The sequence below is a fragment of the Gorilla gorilla genome, chromosome 6 (assembly GCF_029281585.2).
Source record: "Gorilla gorilla gorilla isolate KB3781 chromosome 6, NHGRI_mGorGor1-v2.1_pri, whole genome shotgun sequence".
Taxonomy (NCBI): Eukaryota; Metazoa; Chordata; class Mammalia; order Primates; family Hominidae; genus Gorilla; species Gorilla gorilla.
In genome coordinates, this window is record NC_073230.2 from 146681606 (window position 1) to 146706597 (window position 24992).

Consider the following 24992-nt stretch of genomic DNA (forward strand, 5'->3'; position numbering starts at 1 on the left):
ATACAACTTTCTTTCTTTCTTTTATGCATAAGGTACAGCACAAATCATGTGCCAACCAAAGGTGACAAGCAGAAGCTTTGTTTTTATTTGCATTACAAACTCAGTGTGGCCTGATTTACACAAGAAATGATAAGCATAATTTTAACTGGTCCCCACATCATTTAATAATAAGCAGGAATGCATGGCTAAAACCTGTTTGAAAATATACTTACACTATAAATTTCCTTCCTTAATGCAAGCAAACAAAATTAAAATACAAGGTGATCTCAATATTGTGGCAACTGAGTATGCACTAATATCACAATAATGATGTCTTTGTATATTCAGATATTTTGTGATAATGGAGATGATCATTTCACACATAAGTAAGATGGATATCCACAAGTTGCTACTGTCTCTTTTTTACCTAAACACAAAAGTCCTCAGTGAACCAAAAAAGTATAAAATGCTATGGCTTCTGTGCCAATGCTGGGATGTTTCTATGGTGTAATTCTTTTTTTTTTTTTTTTGAGATGCAGTTTCACTCGTCACCCAGGCTGGAGTGCAATGGCACAATTTCAGCTCACTGCAACCTTTGCCTCCTGTGTTCAAGCAATTATCCTGCATCAGCCTCCCAAGTAGCTGGAATTACAGGCAGCACATCATACCCAGCTAATTTTTGTAGTTTTAGTAGAGGCAGGTTTCACCATGTTGGTCAGGCTCTTCTGGAACTCCTGACCTCAGTCAATCCACCCCCCTTGGCCTCCCAAAGTGCTGGGATTACAGGCATGAGCCACTGCACCCAGCCCAGTGTAATGTTTTTAATTAGCATAAAAACTTTTCATTCTGTTAGAAAATTAATCAGGAAAAGTAAGAAGTGATACTCATTTATTCTTGAGGTTCAAACAAATGTGCATCAGTTTCCTTAGTGACATAAATGATGATTTTTTTCTTGTTTTTCCTAAGCAACTCTATAATTCATAAAATTTGTAACTTGATAAAACAGGAGAAAAAGTTAACTAAAGTCCTGTGAATTGAATAAACTCTGTGACTAAAATACATTTCATTTTAATAAAATAGTTATATTGCTCACCAAAGAGGCCATGGTAAATCCAATGACTTCAATATAACCATCATCATGACGCTGAGGTTCGAAATCATGGTGATCTCCTGGGTTTCCCCAGGGCATTGTGCCAGCACAATATCTGCAAGAGAAGATTAAAGACAGAAGTAAATATGTCCCATCCTTCTCATGACTATCATGAGGTGTTGGTTTGTAGTTAGACCCAATGTTTATTTAACATAAAAACAGTTTTCCATTCTTGGTACACGCCTTCCATTAGAAAAGAAAATGCACTTCTTACCATCTACAAAATACCAAGCTGTGAAAGTGGGCCATAATTTTGCAACAAAAGTATCCTGTGGTATCCAACTTTCTCCTCGTTCATTATTTATATTTCTCACTATGATTCATGTATGTCTGTTTTCTATGATATATCATGAATTGTCTATAGGTGGTTTCAGAATTTGGTCTTAAAGGAAGATGTATGCATGCCAGTAGAAAAGAGACAGGGAAATGAAGTGGGAAGCATTTGCCATTAATACATAAGCAAAATAAGAGGTACTCACAGGAGAAGGGAAAGGTAACTATGGAAGACAGAGTGAAGAAGAGATGAAATACAGATAGGAGATTAGAAAGAGAATGGGAAACAAAAGAAATTGGAGAAATAGAGGAAGAAGAATACAGATGGAAAGAGGGAGAAGCAAGAAAAGAGAGAAGAAGGACAAGAGAGGAAGAAGGACAAGAGAGGAAGGACAAGAGAAAGAATAATAAAGCAAAGTAATAAACAATGCTTTCTGAGAATCAAGGCCTTCTACTTCAATTAAGCTGCAAATATTTCTGGAATAAAATTGTAACTGACTATATTGAGCACTGCCAAGAATAATCAGGAGACTATGATGTGTTTTCCTAGCCACAGATTTACATACAACTCTCATTTCAATTAAATTCAGTCTAAATACAATGTATTTGCAGATTTTGTGTCTGAGTTGTTTGGCAGGCAAATAAATGGTTATAGATCCATCCCTTCCAAAATCTTGGCTTCAGGGCCTAGAACATAATTTATGCCACTGAGATAATATGTTTATATTTTGAGTCTAGTTATCTTAAATATCCCTTTCTCCTGAAGTGCGTAATAGCACCATGGAGAGTTGACATCCTGGCTAGAAAACAATACTCTAACTCATCCTATTTTTCAAAGAAATCATCTGGCAACAATTTTGAATGAATTCTGCACTTGAATCAGACTGGATGGTTTTTCAACAGTTTTTAGGAAACTGAGAACAAAAAAAGTGTTTCAATTCTCTCATTCTTAGAGGGGGAGGAAGAGGGGAAGAACAGTAATTTAGAAATAAATTAAGATGTTCCAGTCAAGAGGGGTGCCTGGGTTTCTTAAAGATGGGTAAGTACAGACAATGCATGCCACATGACGCACAAAACCACCAACCACAAAGAACACTAAATAAACCAAATCGGAGAATGAATTATCAGACCTAGAAATCTTTAATTACCCATTTAGATAACTGATCTTCATTGTTTACATCTGAAACTTTTCTGTTATGAAAACAGATAACCTCATGTCAGAGTTCATGTCAAACCAAGGAAACAATACAAACAGAGCTTACCTGGGTATATTTAAAAATACTATACACTGGAACTTCAGTTCCTGAATCTTTGGGGTGAGATCTGTTCCATCACACTGAAACAATCAAAACAGAAAAGGGGTTTTGAAGTAGTCACAAGTCTAAAAACCTATGAAAGATAACTAGTTTGACAATAGTACACACCATGGTCTCTTTCTCCTTGCCCTATCTCTGCTTAAGTGAATGCTGGTCACGGTGATTAAAAATATATTCTGGTTATAGCTTTACTGGACCCAAGGTACAGAGGTTGGTTTTGTTTGCACTTAAGGTAAGAACAAAACCTCCATTTGATTAAAATGATTTCTTCTCTGGTCTCACAATCAAAGGAAATATTATCATTCTTAACAATGGATGATTATTAGTTATGTAGACTGATGGTGTCAACATTAAAAGATTTATGAACACTTAAAAGAATGAAAAGAAAAACCTCAAGTTAAAGCAGTAGTATTCACCACCATCATTATCTGATGCAAACAAGTCACAAATATAATGATTTATTTTCTTCGTTTTTTGAGACAATTTTTATTTTGCAAATGTCAAATATTTTGAAGACTTTTTAAAAAGTCTATGTACCGCAAACTTTTGAAAAGATATCTATCATACAGTAGTATTATCTTCATTCATGGTTTGTTCTTAGAAACTTAATCTTGTACAGACTCACCCAGGCCGAAGTGCAATGGCTTGATCTCAGCTCACTGCAACCTCAGCCTGCCAGGTTCAAGCGATTCTCCTGCCTCAGCCTCCCAAGTAGCTGGGATTATAGGTGCCCGCCACCATGCCCAGCTAATTTTTGTATTTTTAGTAGAGACGGGGTTTCACCATGTTGGCCAGACTGGTCTTGAACTCCTGACCTCAGGTCATCCACCCGCCTTGGCCTCACAAAGTGCTGGGATTACAGGCGTGAGCCATCGCGCCCGGCCATTCAGACTTTAGACTTCTAAGATTCACTGTCTTCCTGGAATTTAGACCTGGGAATCAAGGGTCTCAGCCTAGCTTGGCCTCAACAACCCTCGAACATGGCTTCCCTGATCTGCTGGCGCTTTCTGCAAGGCTATCATCCTTTGATAAATCAAGGAAAAGTCTTTCATGTTCCTTTCTCATTTCCCACTGGTGACAAAAGTCAAAAGAGAATAACTCTAGTCATGACTATAGACTTTCCGATGTCAAAGGTGTAAAGCCTGCTCTCATATTTGCTTTCCTTATACCCTTATCACAGGATTTCCCCATTACCTTCTCATTTGGAGAGAGGAGCAAAGCATCCCCAAGCTCCCTGCAAATTCTGAAAGAGTTCTTTAGGATCAGTTTCAATCTAAGTATAATGATTTTGCTAGTGGTCAAGTTGTCTCCAGCATCTGCATTTTTTTTCCCAGTTGATCTCCATACAGCCTAATTTTCATGAGTATTCTCAAAGAATTGTTTCCAAGAAATCTTACAATTTTAAATAAACAAATTATTTTCAAATATAACTTAGTAATAAAATTCTAGACATTAAAGATGTTTTTCTAGTACTCTCAACTACTAAGCAAACATCTTCCAACTTACTTAAGAACTTGAAATGAGTTATAAATGACTATGCCAATGAATAAAAAAGTAGACATTGTAAATGTAAAAATTGCATGTTATAAGCAACTAAAACTTAAAACCTAGGATGTGATACATTAATAGTGTATAAAGCATTATGGTTGCATTGCAGAAAGATTATAATAAATATTATTGTATTTAGAACAGAATTCATTTTTTAACTTTCTACTTTTTCCTTCTGGGAAACATGTTAGTGATTCTGGGAACTCATCAAATCATATGAAAATGTGTGCCTTACACTGTATACTGCTTTACAGAGTTTTTTTTATATATTATTGCAATAAACTGTACAATTCCTTTAGAATAGCAGTTTTCAACTTTTTCCCAACTTCAAATACACACAAAGGGACATATTTGCATCCAAAATATGTTCCTTTGTATAAGCTCATATATTGATAAATAGCAAGAAAATATGGAAAGTGGAACAAATAATGGCTATATGTAGGTTTTTACTGTCATTTTGTATTTTCTCAGTCTAATATTCAAATACATATTTTATATCTCTATGAGACATTACTAGCTATTGCATTAGAAACACTGACTTCACCCTCTGACAAAGAAAAGATGTTCTGTTGTTGGGGAGACATCTAATCACTCTTACTAACCTTCCATCCTTTTCATCTCACACTCAGGGAAACATAGAATGATGTCATTGCAAAAGTATCCTTGTGTCTCTCTATGTCACAGCACAATGGTCAAAAACCATTGCATCAAAGACATGTCTTGTTACACCTATTTGACAGATGAAGAAAGCAAACTCCCCTGAAAGGTTAAATGATTTCCCCAAAGTCATATACCTAGCAAAGGTAGACCTAACTAAATCCCAAATGTTCACACCTAGTTATAATGATTTTTTTCCTCCTCATAAGATATAATTTATATAAATATTCCACCTCTAATATTACATATATAGGCTGATATCACATCTTTCCTAGTTATTTGCTGCCATTTTGGCCTCTCTGCAAGCATCTTTTAGACTCTACTATAAAGTCACCCATGCATGAGACATGTATCATCAAGGGGACTGAGATATGAGAGAGAAAACTCTCTAGCAGTTAGGAAGTTACAGTTTGATATCAATCCGGTGACTTGCACAGTACACTGCCATTCCATGTGGCCACCACCCAGCATGCACTGGGTCTCCTGGCAGGTACTGTGGATGCGCCTGTACATGCAAAACACACTGGAAAGGGCAGTAAAGTTTAATTTTTGCTAGGCTGCAGGCAGCTGAAGAAACAGGGGAAGTTTAATGTAAGGTTGCTGCTACTTAAATTTAATAGCCACGATTTTATTAAAATAATAATCCTCATAGTTCAATGGGCCATGTGTTCTTGTATCTAGCTTTAAGAAGGCAATATTTCAGTCTCAAGCATCTCCACCACTGAAAGATACTTGCTTTATATTTATATTGTATGAGAACTGAAACATCTGAAAGGGATGCCAAGTGTTGCTAATAGCAGCGGTAAAGGCCTTTGTCTCTTGTTTCAACTGATTTAGGAGATTCATGTCTTATACATGCTTTACTGGTGATTACACATATTAATTTTTATATTTTCATGCTCCTTATATTTCTTCATATCTTATTAGCTTAAGATCATATATTTTTCTCTATTTTCATGTATATATTTTGTTCTGTTCTCTCTTGTCAAAATTAATCTTTTTCTTTTCTTTTTTTTTTTTTTAGACGGAGTGTTGCTCTGTCGCCCAGGCTGGAGTGCAGTGGTGAGGTCTCGGCTCACTGCAACCTCTGCCTCCCAGGTTCAAGCAATCTCCTGCCTCAGCCTCCCGAGTAGCTGGGACTACAGGCACATGCCACCACGCCTGGCTAATTTTTTGTATTTTGATAGAGATGGGGTTTCACCATTTTGCCCAGGCTGGTCTCGAACTCCTGAGCTCAGGCAATCCGGCTGCCTCGGCCTCCCAAAGAGCTAGGATTACAGGCATGAGCCACCGCGCCCGGCCTGTCAAAATTATTCTTATTCTTTAGAATAAGATAAATTCAAGCATTGATAAATTCAAGCATTGCTATATTCTCATCACTTCTTTTCCATCTATATATCTTTTTTCTCTTTCTCATTCTGTCATTTACTTATACGACTATGTGCAACAAAGTCATGTTCCTTCCTTCTTTTAACTTGTTTACTATAAGGAAACATTAATGTCTTTCTTAATACCTAATTTTATTCTATTTTTGAATGTGTCACCTTGAGAAAGATAAATTTCTCTCTCCCTTGCCCCCAACAGTATATTTCCGCAACCTGATATAGAGACCCAGGAAGAAACAGCACACACACAAAAAATCCATCCAGTAGTGAGGAACCTTGACCAGGTGGGAGAGTGAGTCACCACAAAATAATGAAATCAACACTTTGTTCTAAAACGGAGATTATCCTGGAATAAATATCCTCCTCAGATTATCCTGGAATAAAGATACTTGTTTGGAGAGTACCGATTTATGCTTCAAGACCCAGCTAACATCATTTTTTTAAATAAAGGTCTTCCTGACCCCACCACAGTCAGAGTTATCACTTCTCCCTTTGTGCCACAACCATATTATATACATGGTTGAATAACAATTTTATTGTTCTGAAGTGACTTACGTGACCTTCTTCAAAACTGAACTATGAGTTTCTTCAGGAGTGAAACTAGTCTTTTCATTTATCTTCATCCCCAGCAACTAAGACAGTGCCTGACACATAATAAGTGTAGGTTGAATGAACTACACCAAATGATCTCCAAAGTTCTATGCAGTCCAGTGATTCAATATATAAACTAAGTATGTGGGAGTTTTTTGTGGCAGTCATATCATATTCAAATGAAATAAATCAACATATTCAATACTTACAACAACTTTAACATGTTTGGATAGATCTCTAGAACTTCTCTGTAGGAAGTCAGAAAAAGCTGCCTATACCACAGGGAAATAAAGAAGAAGAAATTCGTAATTACATGGTGATACCAAATCCTTGCTTCCATATCCTAGATTGCAAGGATTCCAAAGTATGCAAAAATTCTAAACATGTTCTCTTTCTGCAGAATCCAAAGTAAAGCAGTGCAGTAGTTGTCAAGTTGAAATTTTTCTCTGTTTCCAAACTATAATTTACAGTTTCACTATAAAATTTAAGAACACAGAATGAGAGTGAAAAATAGACAATTCTGAGGGTCATTGGAAGGTTTATTTTGACAACCTTTTCTGAACACTTTCCTTGTCCATTAAGTGCTGATACAGTCTTTCCACTAAGATTTCCTTATTTGCTTTGAGTTTCACAGGGTTTGACTTCCATGAACTACATATGCAGCTTCCAAACGCCTTTTATTTAAACTCCTCCTATCCATTGGCATAAATTTAAACTGTACTGATATTTTGGATGCCTTTTTTTCATTCTCTGTTTAGTACTATGAACGTGCCTGAGAAACAAAAGAAGGAAAAAGAAGGCACTCCCTTTAATCTCACGTATGCGTCCATGAAAAACACCCCATATTCTGCCAGTTTCTAATCCAAACGTCAAAGTGCGCACCCTGGTGAAAACTACGTTCTTACCTAAAATTCTTCAGACATCCTCAGTCTACACAATTCCTCCATCTCTTACACTGGCTTTGATGTTTGTTTCTCACATCCCTTTTTGAATAGCATCTTCTCTTGTTCAACATGAAGCCTCAGGGCTTGCTTAAAAGCTCAGAGATGAGGAACACCAACTCTCTTTCTGACAGCTAACTTAAGAAATACACCTCACTTTCATTCTTAAGCCCAGACATGAAACAGTAACCATAGATAGACATACATAAATGAGATGTATATGTGATTATTTCTCATGTAGTTTGCAACTTTATGATACACAGTGAATTGGCACTAAGTAATATGTAGTAATTATGAAATAAAATGTATACCTACCCCTGCATAGAACATTTTATTTCGAAAACGACTGTTGAATTTCTCTGGATTTGCTTCTGTGAAAGAGGAAAAGTAGTTTTGTTATGGAGACCTCACTAAAGGTAGCGACTTAGATTAGCACTCCTACTTCCTCCCCAGCTCCCTCCTATCCTACAGATCCAATAGATCCCATGGTTTGGTTATCATCTTTCCCCCAGTTCCAGGCCAGTTAGTACAGTAGCCCAGTGCTACAGGGACAGTAATCCAGGACTATAAATGTGTAGCTCCAAACCAGCATCACTGACATTAACTGAGAGCTTGTTAGAATTGCAAATGATTAGGCCCTAGCCAGATCTACTGAATTAGAATGACTTGAGTGTGGAGTCTATACATCTGTGGAGGGGAGCTCTCCAAGTGATTCTCAAGCACATTAAAGATGGAGGCACTCTAGATGCTTTGTAAAAATTGGAGGGTTTCCAGGGATATTGGGCTGAGATAACAGGAAAAGGTGGAAGAAGGTGGAGAAGCGATTATTTACTTTGACTTTCCTAGGGCATGACTTCCGTAAGCTATGTATGCAGCTTCCAAATGTAATTAAACATGTTTTTGAGTTTGATTTGTGTTTGGAATAAAGTAGATATAAAATTGGGAATTAATGCCAGTTTAATTATTCCTTCTAAAAGAAATACAATATATGTAGTTATGCTGAGAAGTGTCCATTTGATGGGCTATATTTACATCTGTGCTAAAAATTCTTTCCATAGTTAAATTTTTAAAAATTCTCCTTTAATGAGATTTATATTAATTGCCTATTTTTATGTAGATGTATTGGCATAATTCTCAACTTAAAAGTATTACATTTTCTTGACTCATACCTCATAGATTCTACTATCCAAGCTTATTTTTTTCACAATGGCTTTCATGAGCCTTTGTGTTACCCTTTAGGTATTTTATGGCAAATGATCCATGAAACCGCAGACAGTGCCTGTGTTGGAAAACAGTTTAAAGTCTCACTATGAGTTTTCTTGGTTTGAGAACAGCCACTCACTATCTACTGACAAAATAAGTAAGCTTGCCACAATTAAAAATCCGGTCTTGCTTATCCTGTTTTTTCTTCTATAGCTTAGCTTAAGATTTCTTGACTAACTAGTTAAAAATAGGGGGGAAATACAAATGAACAGAAACAGTAAAAAAAAAAAAAAAAAGACTATTTGCTTAATTATATATTTCATAGACAAATAATTTTTTAATTTACTATTAAAAAAAGCAGAATAACAGCTACTGAAAAGTCCATACCTCTGGTCTAAGTGTATCAGCAAAATCTGGTTCCAATATCTTATAGTTATTTATTTTTTTTACCACCTGTATCCCACCTGCATGAATATTGTACCTATTATTTCCAATTAACATAAATTCTCCCTTAACAGCCCTTCAGTGGCTGATTTTCCTCAAAGGCTCTGATTTACATGCAGGGGAAATGTTTACAATTCCATTTCATACTGCATCAAAACACAATAAGCCTTAGCAATAAACTATACAAAGATTAATGCTTGACATCTTTAACTAATTGTTTTATAATCACATACATATAAATGTACATGTTCATACACTCAACAATTTGCATATTCCACTCTAAAACAGTCCTACAGCTTAAAATAAAAGAGAAAAATCACTTTCCCCAGAAGAATTTTCTTCTAAGCCTGGTCTTTCCATGTAAGGGTCTCTCCCTGCTCCCTTCTCACTCTGATGCATAGAAACTTCATCATAGTTCAAGGAAGTGAATCATTAGAAAAACTTCCGGATAAGTTAGACTAAATATGAGACTCACTTGAGCTCATTGAGCTCATTGAATGAGCTCATTGTTGGCCACTTATTCATTTAGACCTCTTTTCATGCCTATTTTTGGAAATCCATGTATTTGTGATAATTGTGTTACTTTACAACTATTATTAAGAAGTTTGGGGTATTTTATTAAGAAGCCCAGGATCTGGATCCTGCTAAAGAATATGAGATAAAAAATGGGGTAAGAAATGAAGAATAAAATCCCCCATGTACTTCCCAAATTAACTCTCCTTAAATATAAGAAGGGTAACAGGTCATAAATGTTGGCCCCAAGGTAGGTCCCTCTGAATACCTAATATCCAAGAACTGTCTAAGGCAGGGAGGGGGAAAGTGGTAGTGTTTCTGACTCAGGATATTTGAGGTTCTGTTATCAATCATGCCTTCTAGCTGTGATTTTTCTGGCCAATCAGAGAGGAATACCAAACTATGGCTTTCTCTTCAAACAGCATCGTTCCTGCTTGGCACAGAATTTGACCTTTACAGAGCCTGTCCTCTCAAAACTTTGGGAAACCAGGAAGGTCAAAGTCTGCTAACATTGCTGGATCCAGTAAGAAACTTTAAAGATCTGTTCCTTACTTGTATTTTATACTCTAGTGGTTTTTAATCCTGTAGCATCACTCTTGACTTCTAGTGCATAAGTGCATGATCAGAACTTTCATGTTATTACCAGAATCTGAAAATCTGAATTCTAGCTTTTAGTGCTCTGTTATTTCAAATTCCAAAGTATGCAAAAATTCTAAACACCACTTCCTTTCTTACATAACCTGGAGGGAAAAAAGTAAAGTACTTCTCATTTATGACTTTATCTCACAAGTCTCTTAACAATCTACATCCTAGCATGGTTCTGGTTATATATATTCAGAAGGCACTAGGTACAGATATAGATACAGGCATAGACATGGATATATAGTATAGCTATATTAATAAGAACAGAGTTTAAGAGACAGAATGAGACAGAAAGAGAGAGAGATCAATCGGGACTACAAAACATAAGTCAAACCCATAAACTTTATCAGTTCTAAATGGCATGAGAAAATGTTGATGAAATATTTAATAGCATATCATTATTTCATCTTCTCTTTCAAAAATTCTGTTCCCCTAATCTTGACTCCATCTCTTTTAGTACCTGAAATCACTACATGGTCTCATTCACACCTCTGTATCATCCAGTGGGGATCCCTAGTACCTTCCTAATTAATCCCATCACCATTACATCCTATGCTTTCAACCTAAACTATCTATAGCTCCTCTAGTGTTCTAAGATGCCTGTTGTTTCTTTTATACAAACAGAGGGGACTTTTTTGTTTTTGCTACCATATTTCAATGGCTGTGGTTGTGTAGTATTGCACTTTAATAGTGTTTTGTGAACCTAAAGAATATCCTAGTGACTTCAGTAATAGTCTCTATCACTTCTTAGTATTTTACTCACTTCAAATCTTCCAGTAGAACATAAAGATTAACAATCCCAAGACCTGGAACACACATCTAGTCCTGCCCTTTACTGTCTTTAAGACCCTGGACAACTAGGTCTCAGGGTCCCATTTGTCTGAACAACTAGGTCTCAGGGTCCCATTTATAAGAAGTTCCTGTCCTGTCTAGCTCCCAGAGTCATCCTGAAGGTTAAAATGAAACAACACTGAAGCACACTGTAAACGCGTAAGTGATATACAAACAAAAGGGAACATGCAAAACACCTGCTAGAAACTTCCTCCCTGGGAGATGGAAATGGGACGTTGTCCTCACCTCTGGATTCATGGAACTCCAGTGTGACATGAGCATCAAATCCAAGGCTGAAGTAGTTATTGAAAACATTCAGAGGGAGCTGCAATGATAAACAAAGACAGAGGCAAAATTTTGTGTGGCCAGGCAGAAAGATAAGAATAAAACCTAAAGCCGGACCCCTATCTCTGAAGAAGTCCCTAGGAGACAGATTGGCCACAACTCAAAGTGGAGGGTGCTTATGTAGAAACAACAGGAAATTATTGGATTAATTCATGCGTGAAAGCTAAAATCAAGTAATTTTCTCAAGAATTATAAATAGTATAAGAAATAAGTGTTACAAATACAAATTATTAAATAACCATTTTTATAGATGCTGTAATAATAGGAACTTGTTATGCTGAAGGATATATATTTGCAATAGTTACAGAGAAGAATTCACTAAGCAAACCTAGAAAGTAAATCCAGTTGTAAAGATAATGTCTAACCAACTTAATCAGTGGATGCACTTTTTTCAAGAATTTATATTCAGCAAACCAATACTGTAATGTAAAATGAATATTTAACTTGTTTATCCATCACCCATTTTCTCTCTCTCTCTCTCTCTCTCTATATACACACACACACACACACACACACACACACACACACACACACAATCTTTTTTACAAAAGTCATATAAAAAATAGGGCAATGTGACCCATTGGTTATTGCTGGCCTACAGAGAAAAACAACAACAAAACTACCTATTAGTATTATTCAAGTTCTCATTTAATCTATCAACCCTTATATCTTTATTATGACCATGAAATCTGAAAACACAGCCACACAGATACACATGGAAGCTTTAACTTTCCTTCCTAGAGTCCTTTGGGTCTCCGGCTGTTACCACTTTAAGCTGAATGAAGAGAACTTTGCAGCCTCAAATCCTGCATTAAAACTGCAAAACTAATGTGATTTTAAGCTTCAGTTCAATGTTAGAACAATTAAGAAAGCATGCGGAAAATGCAAGAGTGGGAATGGCTGGTTCTCCCACTTTTCCCTCTGCGACTCAAGTGGAAGGTAAATATTAAAGTAAATAAAGACGAGAAACGTTTCCAGCTAATTATCCGGTTTGTGTCCCAAATTGAACTGTACCTGTCTTCTCTGAGAGATAAGTGTTTTAACCCTCAAGATTTCAAAAGCATGTTTTTTACAGTGCTTCATATGCCCCTTGATTAGCAAGATTTTCTGTTTCACTAGAAGGAGAACTTTCTTTCATTAAGAAAAAAGTGAAATAAGAGAGGGAACAAGACAGATACAAATGCAGAAAAAAGAAAATTGGATTGGCTTGGTCTCTAATGAAAGTAAGGAATGACCCCACATGGAAGCTCTTGATTCAAAGCCTATGTAATGATTCAGAGTCCAAGTGAGCCCTTAGAAATGGTCTCAACTAAATGAAGGACCGGGAGAGAAACTAAACACATAGAACAATGCCAAAATCATGTCTTACTCTTCAGCCTTCTTATTTGAGAATATCCAGTTCCTGCACTTAAACAAAATACCAGTTCTTAGTAATGACAGCATGGGTTGGTGATCCTGCCAAAAGCACAGACATGTTCATCTCCTCTACCATTTATGTTCTTTTTGGCCACAATTCTAACCCATGTCTTAACATCTACTGATAGCTAAGGAGAACATCTGGTCACCATCACCTAAATCATATCCCAATTTAGTCTGTTTTTAAGTTATTTATATTTTCCAGGAAAACTTGCCCCAGTTTCCCATACATCTCTTTAAAAACCCATTTTAAATAAACCCTTTAATTATCTGAATTGGTGTTCCCTGGCTACACCAAGAAGTCTTTCCATTTCTTAAGCTGTTGGAAAGAGAATTAAATATGGATTTCTATTGCACGTCTAACTATTCCAAGTTTAGTAGGAAAAGAAACTTAAAATATCCATATGGTACTCTTCTTTATACTTTCGCTGTTTTCTATCCAATTTCTATAAGTCAAACACATTATAAAAAAGCTTCGTATCTCAAGATGACACTTGTTGTTTAAACAACATTGTGACATTATAAACTTGAATTCAGCTGAGCAATCATGATATCTACTAGAAATCTACTAGAATTTCAGGATCATGGTTTAGGTGAAAAAACCATAAAGACAGAGTAAAACATGTTTTAATCTAATTAAGCCAAGTTAGAAACTTGAAAATCTATTAAATTATAATATATGTAATTAAATTGATCAGGATCACGATGCTAATAAATGGGTGTTGGTTTGATCTAAATCTAAAATGATATGGGGCTTAATCTATTATAAGATGGAAACATCCACGAAATCTTAGCCTCAATAAATGGCATGGTTCACTATAATTGGGATACCATTTAAAGTACAGACGCCTGGGCCTTAAGTTGCATTTACTTAATCAGAATCTCTGGTGACTGGGCCTTGTAATCTGCATTTTAACAAACACACCTGGAGATTCCTACACATACAGAGTTTGAAAATTCAATCATAGAAGGAAAATGGAAAGTAATATGAGGGAAGTGGCTACTCAGAAACCTACCAAATTTATCTGAAATTGAGGCCATAATTTAGAACCAAAGGACCAACTGAAGGCTCACAGTACTAATTACAACTATTCATATATCCCTTGGTTTGCTTTTCGGTTGAAATAAAAGCTCAATCACTAAAAGAAAACATAAAGTCTGGACATAAAGATGACAACAATAGATACTGGGGACCACTAGAGTAGAGAGGGAAGGAGAGGGGCAAGGATTGAAAACCTGTTGGTTAACATGCTCACTATCTGGGTGATGGGATCAATCATACCCCAAACCTCAGCATCATATAATATATCCATGAAACAAACTTGCACACATGCAGTTTGAATCTAAAATAAAAGTCAAATTTTTTTTTAAATAACACGAAGTCAAAACATTTATTGAGGTATCTTCAAGTCCCACCCAAGTGGTAACACTGGCATAGTTAATACCTCTTCAACGTAAGATATATTTTATATCAGGCCAGAAATCTCAGGAGGTTATACTTCTACTGAAAGAACAAGTGCCCAATGCTTCCAAATATACATATTTTTTCATCTTCTCATAGGTTATTTGCTATTAACATGAATGATTAAGACAAAATACATGCCTTTCTAGTGCAGAAGTTGAAGACAGAGAAGAGCTCCCTGAGCTTTGGAAGCAGGTATGGAATCTAGGTATTTAGAGGTCTATGGGGCAGAATCATTAGGTGGTAATATTATACACATAGCCCCAGTAGCCATCAACTCAAATACTATCACATTATCTCACAGGAATTCATCAGCACATGACTCTCCAGCCAGGAATTTTTTTCCTGTAGCTCAGGCAGATGCTCCAGGGCTCCTTTCTGCAGAACAAAAACTCTCTAACCTTACATACGCCATCTTCAAGTTCTTCTGGAGGCAAGTCGGGGTTTCTTTCCACATGGAGGTTCCAGCGATCTAGCTGTACAATTGTCCCATCTTCCACTTGACACAGGATCTTAGAAACAGGTTCATCAGTGTAGCCCTGAGGAATCAGAGAACATATCCATTGCTGTCCAGAGTGGAGAACAGTGAAGTCAATGCTATTTTATGCATGGAAGAGCCAAGCCGCTATATTCTGTTTATTTTATAATTAACAAGGTTTGGAGAGCAAATTTTTTTCCTTGAGGTACTTAGAATTTGAGACAATACTATAAGTAAGATACATAAAAACACTAGCTCTGGCTGGTTTGAGCTGAGGAATATTTTTTGTCAGCAGCAAGAACCAATAGTCACCGGTACACATTAAGGGTCATACTGGAGGCTGGACGGCTACTTTGTTATCAGAGTGAAAAACAGGACTCCCCATGGCTCTCACTGGAGGAATTTGGGGGAAACACAAAACAAATGTGTTTGGAGAGGCAGGAAAAGAATCAAGGAGGGATTGGATTGACAATGCTTATCTATTAACATTCCCTCTCAATCACCTCTCCCTGACCTCCTTGGAAGACACCATTCTTCCCATGACCTGAAGCAAGTCTCACTGAAGAATGGCCCTGTTAGGGAGCTACTTAATCCTTGAAGATCCATTACTGACAGCACGACAGACTGTCCTCAATAGGATACTCAAGGCTCTGATTTGGAAGGGAGAAGTTAACACTGATGATAACCTTAGTTGCCCCATGTAAATACGTTTTTTATTTCTACACTGCCTACTTTAAAAAAAGACCTGTGAAAGGTTAATTTGCCCAAAGGTCAACTAGCATCTGCTAAATATCTGAATATAATTTTCACAGAGCCCAGCCCACGTAATGCTCTCATATGAGCAGATAAAAAGTTGGTGGGGACCAGGTGCAGTAACTCACGCCTGTAATCCCAGCACTTTGGGAGGCTGAGGCTGGTGGATCACGAGGTCAGGAGTTTGAGACCAGCCTGGCCAACATGGCGAAACCCTGTCTCTAATAAACATACAAAAAAAAATTAGCTGCACAGGGTGGCGGGCACCTGTAATCCCTGCTACTCGGGAGGTTGAGGCAGGAGAATTGCTTGAACCTGGGAGGCAGAGGTTGCAGTGAGCTGAGATCGTACCACTGCACTTTAGCCTGGCAACACAACAGGACTCCATTTCAAAAAAGAAAAAAAAAAAGTTGGTGGGGCTGTATATGTGTATGCATATGTATATATACACAGTGTGTGTATATATATTGCGCCTTCTTACTATCTTATTACTATAACATACATAAGTAAATAAATGGCTGTTTAGTGACTGCAGAACAATTTCCCCCAAGCTTGCCTGAAGTTGGCTTCATTGTGGAAAGGACAGATAAGTACCTATACAGCCAAAGCTCTGATGACACTAATCAAAACAAAACAAAACAAAATGCTAAAAAAAAAAACTCGTAACTCTGCCAAGTAAGGTGTGTAAAGTTGAACCAGATGTGCTATCCTAGCTGGGGCTGAGAGTCTGGATTAACTGAAGTCTGTATGATCCTTTTGCATGCAGACTTGAGGCCAAACTCACCCACTGTCTTTTAGTGGATACCTCAAAAAGCGGCAGGCCTGTGTACTAACCACTATATTTCTCTCATACCAAGCTTTCCTTTCCCTTCTAGCTGATTATAAGTTTAAACTGAAGAAGCTACCAGATCAAATAAGGGCTCAAGGGCACTTTGATTCTCAACTCTAACTTATGCCTTGGACAGCAGCAGCAGTACCCCCCTCTTCCATTAGAACATCAGTGGATCTGGAATCCGGTTTGTTGTTTCATGATATGGGCAGTCCCCGAGAGCAGTTCTTACCCCTCCCCAGTTGAGAGTTCGAGCCAGGTCATTCCCAGTCCCCAGAGGAAGGACCCCCACAGGAGGCTGAGGGCTCAGCTGCAGTTCATCCAGGATGGAAAGGATCCAGCCCACCTACAGGCGTATCGGGGGCCAGAAGAGATATAAGAAAGATAAATAAGTTACAAAGAAAACAGTTTGAGAAACAGAGGCTTCCAAGAGCTAAACAGAATGGTTTTATTTTTCTTTAAAACATGTATGTTTTAATTCAGTGAGTAGGGAACAGAAAGGTCGCTTATCACAGGCAGTTTCAAAATGGTTAAAGGAAAAAGGACCATTTTGCACATGTTCTGTCACACAAGCAAAACTAAACCCATTCATGTGTGCGTTTAACTAGAAACACACTCATAAATTTCTCAGAGTTTAAGACTTTGGTAGTATAACAGGGCACAGGAGGGAATATAAAACTCAGAATCAGGCTGAATTTCAATTCTGACTCATGCTGGCTGCATAACCTTGACTAAATTATTTAACCTCACTGAGACTCATTTACTTGATTTTCAAAATGGGGATAATAATACGTACCTCACACGATTGTTTACTAATTAAACTAAAATGTACATAAAGCACTTAACATGGTACATGGCCTATATAAGTACTTATTAAATGGTTGCACTCTATAGTATCATCTTGGAAATTGATAGTGTTTTCCTGAATATCCCTCTATTTTCCCTAATGAAACATTATGAAAACATAATTATGGACAGACCTAGTACCTATTATAAGTTTAGGCAGGAAATTGATACTTATATACTAGAATCATATCCCTGTTTAATCTTTTTCTAAGATAAATAATACTTTGGGTTTAGTCTTATAACTAATTAGAAAAATTGACCAAAATTTGAAATGGCAAAAAGGAGTTTGAATGTCCTTATAATGTCATACTAAAATAGTGTCACAGGCCTATCTAAGAATTGTGTAACTGTAGGTTAACATAGATTTCTGTCCTATAGAGACACAAATGTCAAGAAGAGATGATTGCTTTAAAGTTTACAGTTTTATTCTCTTATAGGACGTTGATCAGTTTTGCATCAAATTTAGAAAAATTATTTTGATACGAAGTACATAATTCTTTTTTCTCTAGTTCTGATAAATCAGCTTTACTATCTTGCAGGCTCCCTCATTAAAGAGCTAAGCAAATTTTTTGACATGTATTCATTCTATATTTGTACGAGTCATGCTTCTCAGAAATACTAGATCATTTGTTTATTGAACACTACTTCATATAAAACCCAGAACTAAGCAATCAGAATAAAGAGATAAATGAGCTAGGCTGTGACAGATAAGGTAGAAAGATTGCTCTCCAGGAGTTCACAGTAACACAAAGATGGACAAACCGATGCTTTTTTTTTTTTTTTTTTTTTGAGATGGAGTCTCGATCGGTCATCCAGGCTGGAGTGCAGTGGCAAGATCTCCGCTCACTGCAAGCTCCACCTCCTAGGTTCACGCCATTCTCCTGCCTCAGCCTCCCAAGTAGCTGGGACTACAGGCGTGTGCCACCACGCCCGGCGAATTTTTTGTATTTTTAGTAGAGACTGGGTTTCACCGTGTTAGCCAGGATGGTCTCAATCTCCTGACCTTGTGATCCGCCCACCTCGGCCTCCCAAAGTGCTGGGATTACAGGCGTGAGCCACCAAGCCAGGCCCATACCGATGCCTTTCTATGTGCCATGCCTGAGCAAAGTCCTTTAATGAATTATTGTATTAAACTTTAAAACATTATCTGTAAGATAGATATTAATGTAATTTTCATTTCCATCTTATAGATAAGGAAACAGAGAATTGGAAGGGTAAGTGACCTCCTTAGTATCACACAGTTTACACGATATAGATGGCATTCAAAAATAGGAATGCCTAACGCCAGTGGCCAACCCTTTAACTGCTAAGGTATAGGGAGCCCTTAAATAAAGAACTCAATCCCCTTCTGGATATGGCCAGACCCTCCTGGAAGCAGTGGTATGTGATTTTTGGAACCTGTGGAGATGAAGCAACCTTAAACATTGCTTAATCAAATTCAGTGAACTTGCAGATTGATAAACTGAGGTGCAAAAAAACCACGGAATTTTCTCAAGACCAAATGATTAGAAGTGTCAGAGTCATGGTAACGTTGGTTCTCCTGACGTCCGACTAAAATTCTTTCTCCTCCACAAAGGTGACTTACCAGGATGTAAAACTTGCTCGTCTACCAATTATGTCTAAAATTGTGTTTATCTTCTAAAAGGCAGACCACATGGTTCACCCAATGTGGTAACTAAAAATCCAGACCTATAAATGTCAAAAAGTCTGTCCATTTCCCTAAACTGGGGAACTTACTCCCAGACAGATCCTTAGATTCTCACCCAGAGCTTCTTTAGTCTCTTCTTTTCCGCGCAATACCAACTACGCTGGCTACTGAAGTCCAAACAAAAATGCCTGATGCTAAATTAGTTCTGATGTTTGTGCTTGACATTGTTTCTGCACTGCTAAAAGCACAGATCAAACACAGTAAAAGTAGATCGTTCTCATAAACTGCAAGAAGGGGTCTTAAAGGCCATAAAAAGGACATAAATACTCAGAAAAAACCCACCCATCTGGGATCACCAACTGCAGAAACAACAGCCCTGAATAGAGCCAGACTCACAGACCCACGAGAGAACTCAGTAGAAATCTAATTCACCACCCCTTCCAAAGAAGGAAGAAGAAGGCATTCTCCTTAAAACTTCTCTAAGAGACAATCATTCAACCTCTCCTTTATGATTTGTGCTCCCAAGTCAGCCCATTTTCTTTCAGGCAGATTTAAATTAGACATTTTTCTTATGCTCACTTGAAATATGTCTCTCTTTTCTGGGTAAAGAAAATGCTATGAGTTTACACTTTGAATATCCCATTTCACTCAGACACAACAATGATAGAAAAGAAAAAAGGAAAAAAAAAAAAAGACGCAGCTTCAATGGGCCAGAAAAAAATACAAAGTGGCAGAGCTGGGGTAAAGGCTTGGATCAGCTTGGCTCCTGGTCTTGCAAATAGCAGAGGAAGCCGGGATGTTGGCTTGCCTGATAATGGAGAAATAAAAGTGTGTCCCCTACTGACAGCAAGCTGTCCTGGAGCACGGCTCTTTCATAGCAGGGAGGAAGAGAGGAGGAAGGAATGTGAAAACCAGTCTGAGGTCATGGCCCACAGAAAGGTGGGACTTACTAGGGCTGAAAGAAGCCCAGAAAGCCTCACTCTGGTAAGTGCTCAACCCGACTTCCCAAAAGCCCAATGACATACCCCTGCCATCTCCCCAGGATGGAGCCATAGGAATCTATAGAAAAACCCAGCTCTCATCTGAAAGTCCTGAAAACAATTCAATATTACTAGAAACCAAAGTGATTCAGAGATAGAAAAGTAAAAATTAAATAAAACAACTTCCTGTGAAGATGAGCTTGCAAAGAAGAAACAATTCCACATTGCAGGAGGAATGCTAATACTAAAACAGATGGAACGTTAGAGGGTTAATTCACTGCCCATGGAACACAAACAATTTCCAAATGACTCTGAAGTACGTGACGTATCCCACAACTTCTATGAATCGATGCTGTGTGGTTTTTTCTTTTTTTTTTTTTTGTCTTTTTTGAGACAGAGTTTCACTCTGTTGCCCAGTCTGGAGTGGTGCAATCTCAGCTCACTGAAGCGTCTACCTCGTGGGCTCAAGCGATTCTCCAGCCTCCGCCTCCCGAGCAGCTGGGACCACAGGTGCAAGTCACCACACCAGGCTAATTTTTGCATTTTTTGTAGAGATTGGGGGGGCTTTTGCCGTATTGCCCAGGGTGGCCTCAAACTCCTGAGCTCAAAGTGATCCGCCCGCCAAAGTGCTGGGATTACAGGCATGAGCCACTGCATCCAGCCGATGCTGTGTCTTCTAACAGCCCTCATTCAAATCTTCTAGGCTGTGTTCCTAATTGTTTTCTCAGAGAAGGTTGTCAGGAGTTCTCGTGATACTGAGCTACGATTCCTCACAAAGGCAGAGCCCACAGGGTGCCTGGATTTCTCACCATCTCTTCTCCTTTTACCCTTGGTCTATGCAGAAAAGGACAAGTACACAGGGTGTGAACGTAAAGGTGCTTCGCCTCTCATCAATCAATTTGCTTTATGAACCGGATAAATAGATTCTGTCTCCTTTTTTCTGTAGCCAAATGATCAAATATGTCATTGTCTCCTGAATATAAGCAGAAAATCTTGCATTTCATCATTCCATCACCCTTGGAGTCATCAAAGGCCTCCTGCCTTTCACAGCACAGATTTTGTTTTGTCTTGAAATTCTCCCACAGACAACCAATATTAGGCTAATAGTTCTCTGGCTGAGGTGGGTCTATATCGCCCCTCCACAGCTCCTGAAGAGTTTTTTTCAGCCAGCAGCTCTATCAGCACTCCCCAACAGCCAGCATTCCCGGAAGACAGCACAGCGCAGAAGTGTGGGGCACCGAGCTGAGCGGCAGGGAGCTCAGCTCCACCACAAACTGGCTGGGTGAGTTTAGGCAAGTCATTTAATCTCTCTAAGCTCCCCTCACATCTGTACAGCAAGAGTAATAATAATGCCTGACTTTTAGAGTTGTTTCATCAACTCATGTGTAGACATTGCTTAGCTAGTGCCTGACAAACAGGAAATGCTAAACTAACATTAGCTACTATGACTCAGCTAGATTTTGCTACCTCTTTCCAACCTTCATCAATAAAGGCCCAGTTTCCTAGAAGAAAAATGCCCTCTTCCCATTTCTCCACTTAAAGTTGAGCCCTGAGTTTGCAAATCAGCCCCACCTTCGGCTGCCATCAAATCAGAAAGCCTTTCTTTTGCAGACTGTAAAGAACAGTAAAAGCAGAGGTTCCCTGCAGTAAAAAGGGGCTATAAAAAACAAAATGGAAACAAATACACACTTACAATAGCAGGAGACATTAAAAATCTTGGGAAACAATCTGTGTCTTTGTCCTTAGAGAAAAACTTTACAAAAGATCTTAAAGCTGTTACTGGAAGCTCTGTCTTTACAGTAATCCGGAACCTGTTTCCACCTGAAGTCCAGACTGCACATTGAAAGGTTCTATGGGCAGGAACTCTGCCACGGCTTTCGTATTTTCCCAAATCATCTCCACCAGCTCACCTAGCACCCTTTCAATTAAATTATTTAATTAACTGCAACTTATTGCACTTGGTATATTTTCCACCAGAACTGAAGAAAGTTATCCTGATTGGGCCTAATGATTTTCCAGCTTGCAAAGTTCTTTCCTTCCTTCCTAGGAAAAGCAGGGCTGACAGATTGAGAACACCAGGTCCTCCGCTTTGTCCCTGAGCAGCCATGCACAGCAGCAGCTGGTCAATGCTGCCACCATCTGTCCGTTTTTAGCATTAGTTGTCACTGAATGTTTACCAAGTGCATTTTGAGCAATATTTTCATTCTGCAGTATACTAACATGAGGGGTGGCTGAAGGGTGGAGATGACAGCAAACTGATATTTTCTTCCAAGAGAACAGATGCACGTTGCACTGCCTTGTAGTACATGCAGGCCAAAAAGCGAAGGACACTCACGTTTGGAAATCAAAGGAAAACAAGAGTTTTGCTGAACTCTGAAAGAAAGTGACCACACAGTATTGGATGACTGGGGGACCCTTTTGAATATGTGCACAATAATTCTTCCTTTTGATATTTTAATGTATGTTTGCACTTCATAAAGCCAACATGTGTTAAAAGAAATGTGCTTAAAATTAGCCCAAAAGAAATCAAGATAAAAATCAGAATATGACCTTTTCTTGAAACAATATAGAATCCACACTGAAGGTACACTGTGTGCTTACTCAGTGAGAGAGGATGAAATATAACTAGGCTGAGGATGAATGAGGAAAGGGGCTTAGGATGAGGGATTGTCCCTATCAATTAAAGGAAAATAATACTTCCTTCTTTGCATTGGCTGTGGTGAGTCAGGGCATGGGGATGTCTACCATTTGGGATGTTTTTTCATCTAGAAAAGCCAACAGAACAAGAAATAAGCATGAAGTGGATGGCTGCAGTCAATTTAATGTCAGGCCTTTTGGAAATAATTAAAATGGTTAAAGGTGGAATTGCAGATCCAGCCAAGTTCACCAAAGTCAGGAGCCAGATAGATAGGGACCATGGGTCACACACCTTAAGGAGCCATAATGAGGGTGCGTGAGCCTCAGGAGATCAGTTCATGTGCTCGTCAATATTTCAGCAGGGTGACAGCCATTAGGAGTTGAATAGGTGTCAACGTGGCCAAGGAAGTCAGAAAATACAAATTTAACACATGACCAAAGACAGGCTATTTCTCATTTATAAACATGAAGGTTTGAGATCATTCTTGAGTGAGCTGAATTTTATTGCAGCCAAGAGATCTGAAAATGGGATCAGACCATCTGACAGCTGTAACTATGTGACAGCCTCTGAACTGTGCAAGCCAGTAACAAAGAGACTACACCTGCACTGTCCAACGCAGCAGCCATTGGCCACATGTGGTGATCCAGCACTCGAATATAGCTAATCCAAACTGGATGTGCTGTAAGTATAAAATATATGCTAGATTTTGAAGACTGTACAAATAGAACATAAAATATCTTAACAATGTTTATAAATTAACACATATTGAAATGATACTATTTTAGGTAAATAAAATATATTATAAATTAATTTCACCTGCTTTTTACCTTTTTAAAAGTACCTTCTAGAAAATTCAAAATTGTACAAATGTGGCTTGCGTTAAAGTTCCCTTGAACAATAGCCTATATTATTATGAACCTTAGAGATCTGAATGCATTTCTTTGTAGATTTAGAAGGTCTCAAAAGAGGTTAAGGAACCTGCCAAAGGTCACAGAAATGAGAGCAGAACCACCTCTTTCACCTCCACTTCCAAGTGCATTATTGGGGAATGTTTCCCTCTGCTTTCTCATATATATTTTTTTTTTTGAGACAGAGTCTCACTGTGTCACCCAGGCTGGAGTGCAGTAGCACAATCTCAGCTCACTGCCACCTCCACCTTCTGGGTTCAAGCGATTCTCCTGCCTCAACCTCCCAAGTAGCTGGGATTACAGATGTGCACCACCATGCCCGACTAATTTTTATATTTTTAATAGAGATGGTGTTTCATCAGATTGGCCAAGCTGATCTCAAACTCCTGACCTCAAGTGATGTGCTCACCTCGGCCTCCCAAAGTGCTGGGATTATAGGCGTGAGCCACCACACCTGGCCTTTCATGTATTTTTTAAATAATATACAATTAAAGTAGCTAATATTGAATCCTAAGAACTTTTTTCCAAAGTAATGCAAACTTTCTATACCTTAAATAATACTTTCTATACCTTAAATAATACTCTTAATTTAAACTAATATGGTTATGGGGTAATATAGCCTCATCCTAGTCAGTGAAAAATATTCAATTTCTGATTTCTCCCTAAGCTTTGTCACTTTACTGGCAGCATTCTGCCAGCTTCTACAGTGAGAGATGTGCTCACTAACGAAAGGCTGAATACCTTGTGTCAAATATATACCTGAATTCAGAATTATACTCCACTTGCCTAAAGCCAGCAGTTTTCTTCATGAATTCCTCAGGCTGTTTCCTCTATATAAACTCTGCCTCCACCCACAATTAAAAGTTTCATTTTCTAAACTAACAAAACAAAAAAAATCAATCACATACCATGACAAACATTTCATATACCCCATGTTTTTCACAAAACATCTTATTCTAACAAGGTAAATTAAATAAAACTTGGGTTTACATAAGGTACAAGATAAGCACAGTTTTGATTCTAAGTATTTTAACTACAGATGTTACCACTGACAAAAATAATTAGTTTAAATGCGCCAACTCTAGGGTAAACGTACTACTTTTATTTTAGGCATGCTGAATGCAAGTGGCCATGGGGCACCCAAGTGTAAATGACTAGTACATTTGTGAATTACATCAGAGGAGGTAAAAACAGAAGTTAAAATATAGATAATGTC

At 38.0% G+C, this 24992-nt stretch overlaps 1 protein-coding gene across 9 annotated transcripts in view; it reads right to left on the reverse strand.

The window, feature by feature from the left end:
- DGKI (diacylglycerol kinase iota) overlaps positions 1-24992 on the reverse strand; it is a 470612-nt gene that overhangs the window by 194263 nt on the left and 251357 nt on the right. For all 9 annotated transcript variants that reach the window (XM_063708791.1, XM_055347199.2, XM_031013291.3 and 6 more), the window contains 7 exons: positions 16989-17102; positions 15098-15235; positions 11720-11798; positions 8156-8211; positions 7109-7171; positions 2665-2738; positions 1073-1184 (listed from right to left, as the gene is read on the reverse strand). In XM_063708791.1, the coding sequence (XP_063564861.1) occupies positions 1073-1184; positions 2665-2738; positions 7109-7171; positions 8156-8211; positions 11720-11798; positions 15098-15235; positions 16989-17102 (636 nt within the window). The remainder of the gene's footprint in view (positions 1-1072; positions 1185-2664; positions 2739-7108; positions 7172-8155; positions 8212-11719; positions 11799-15097; positions 15236-16988; positions 17103-24992) is intronic.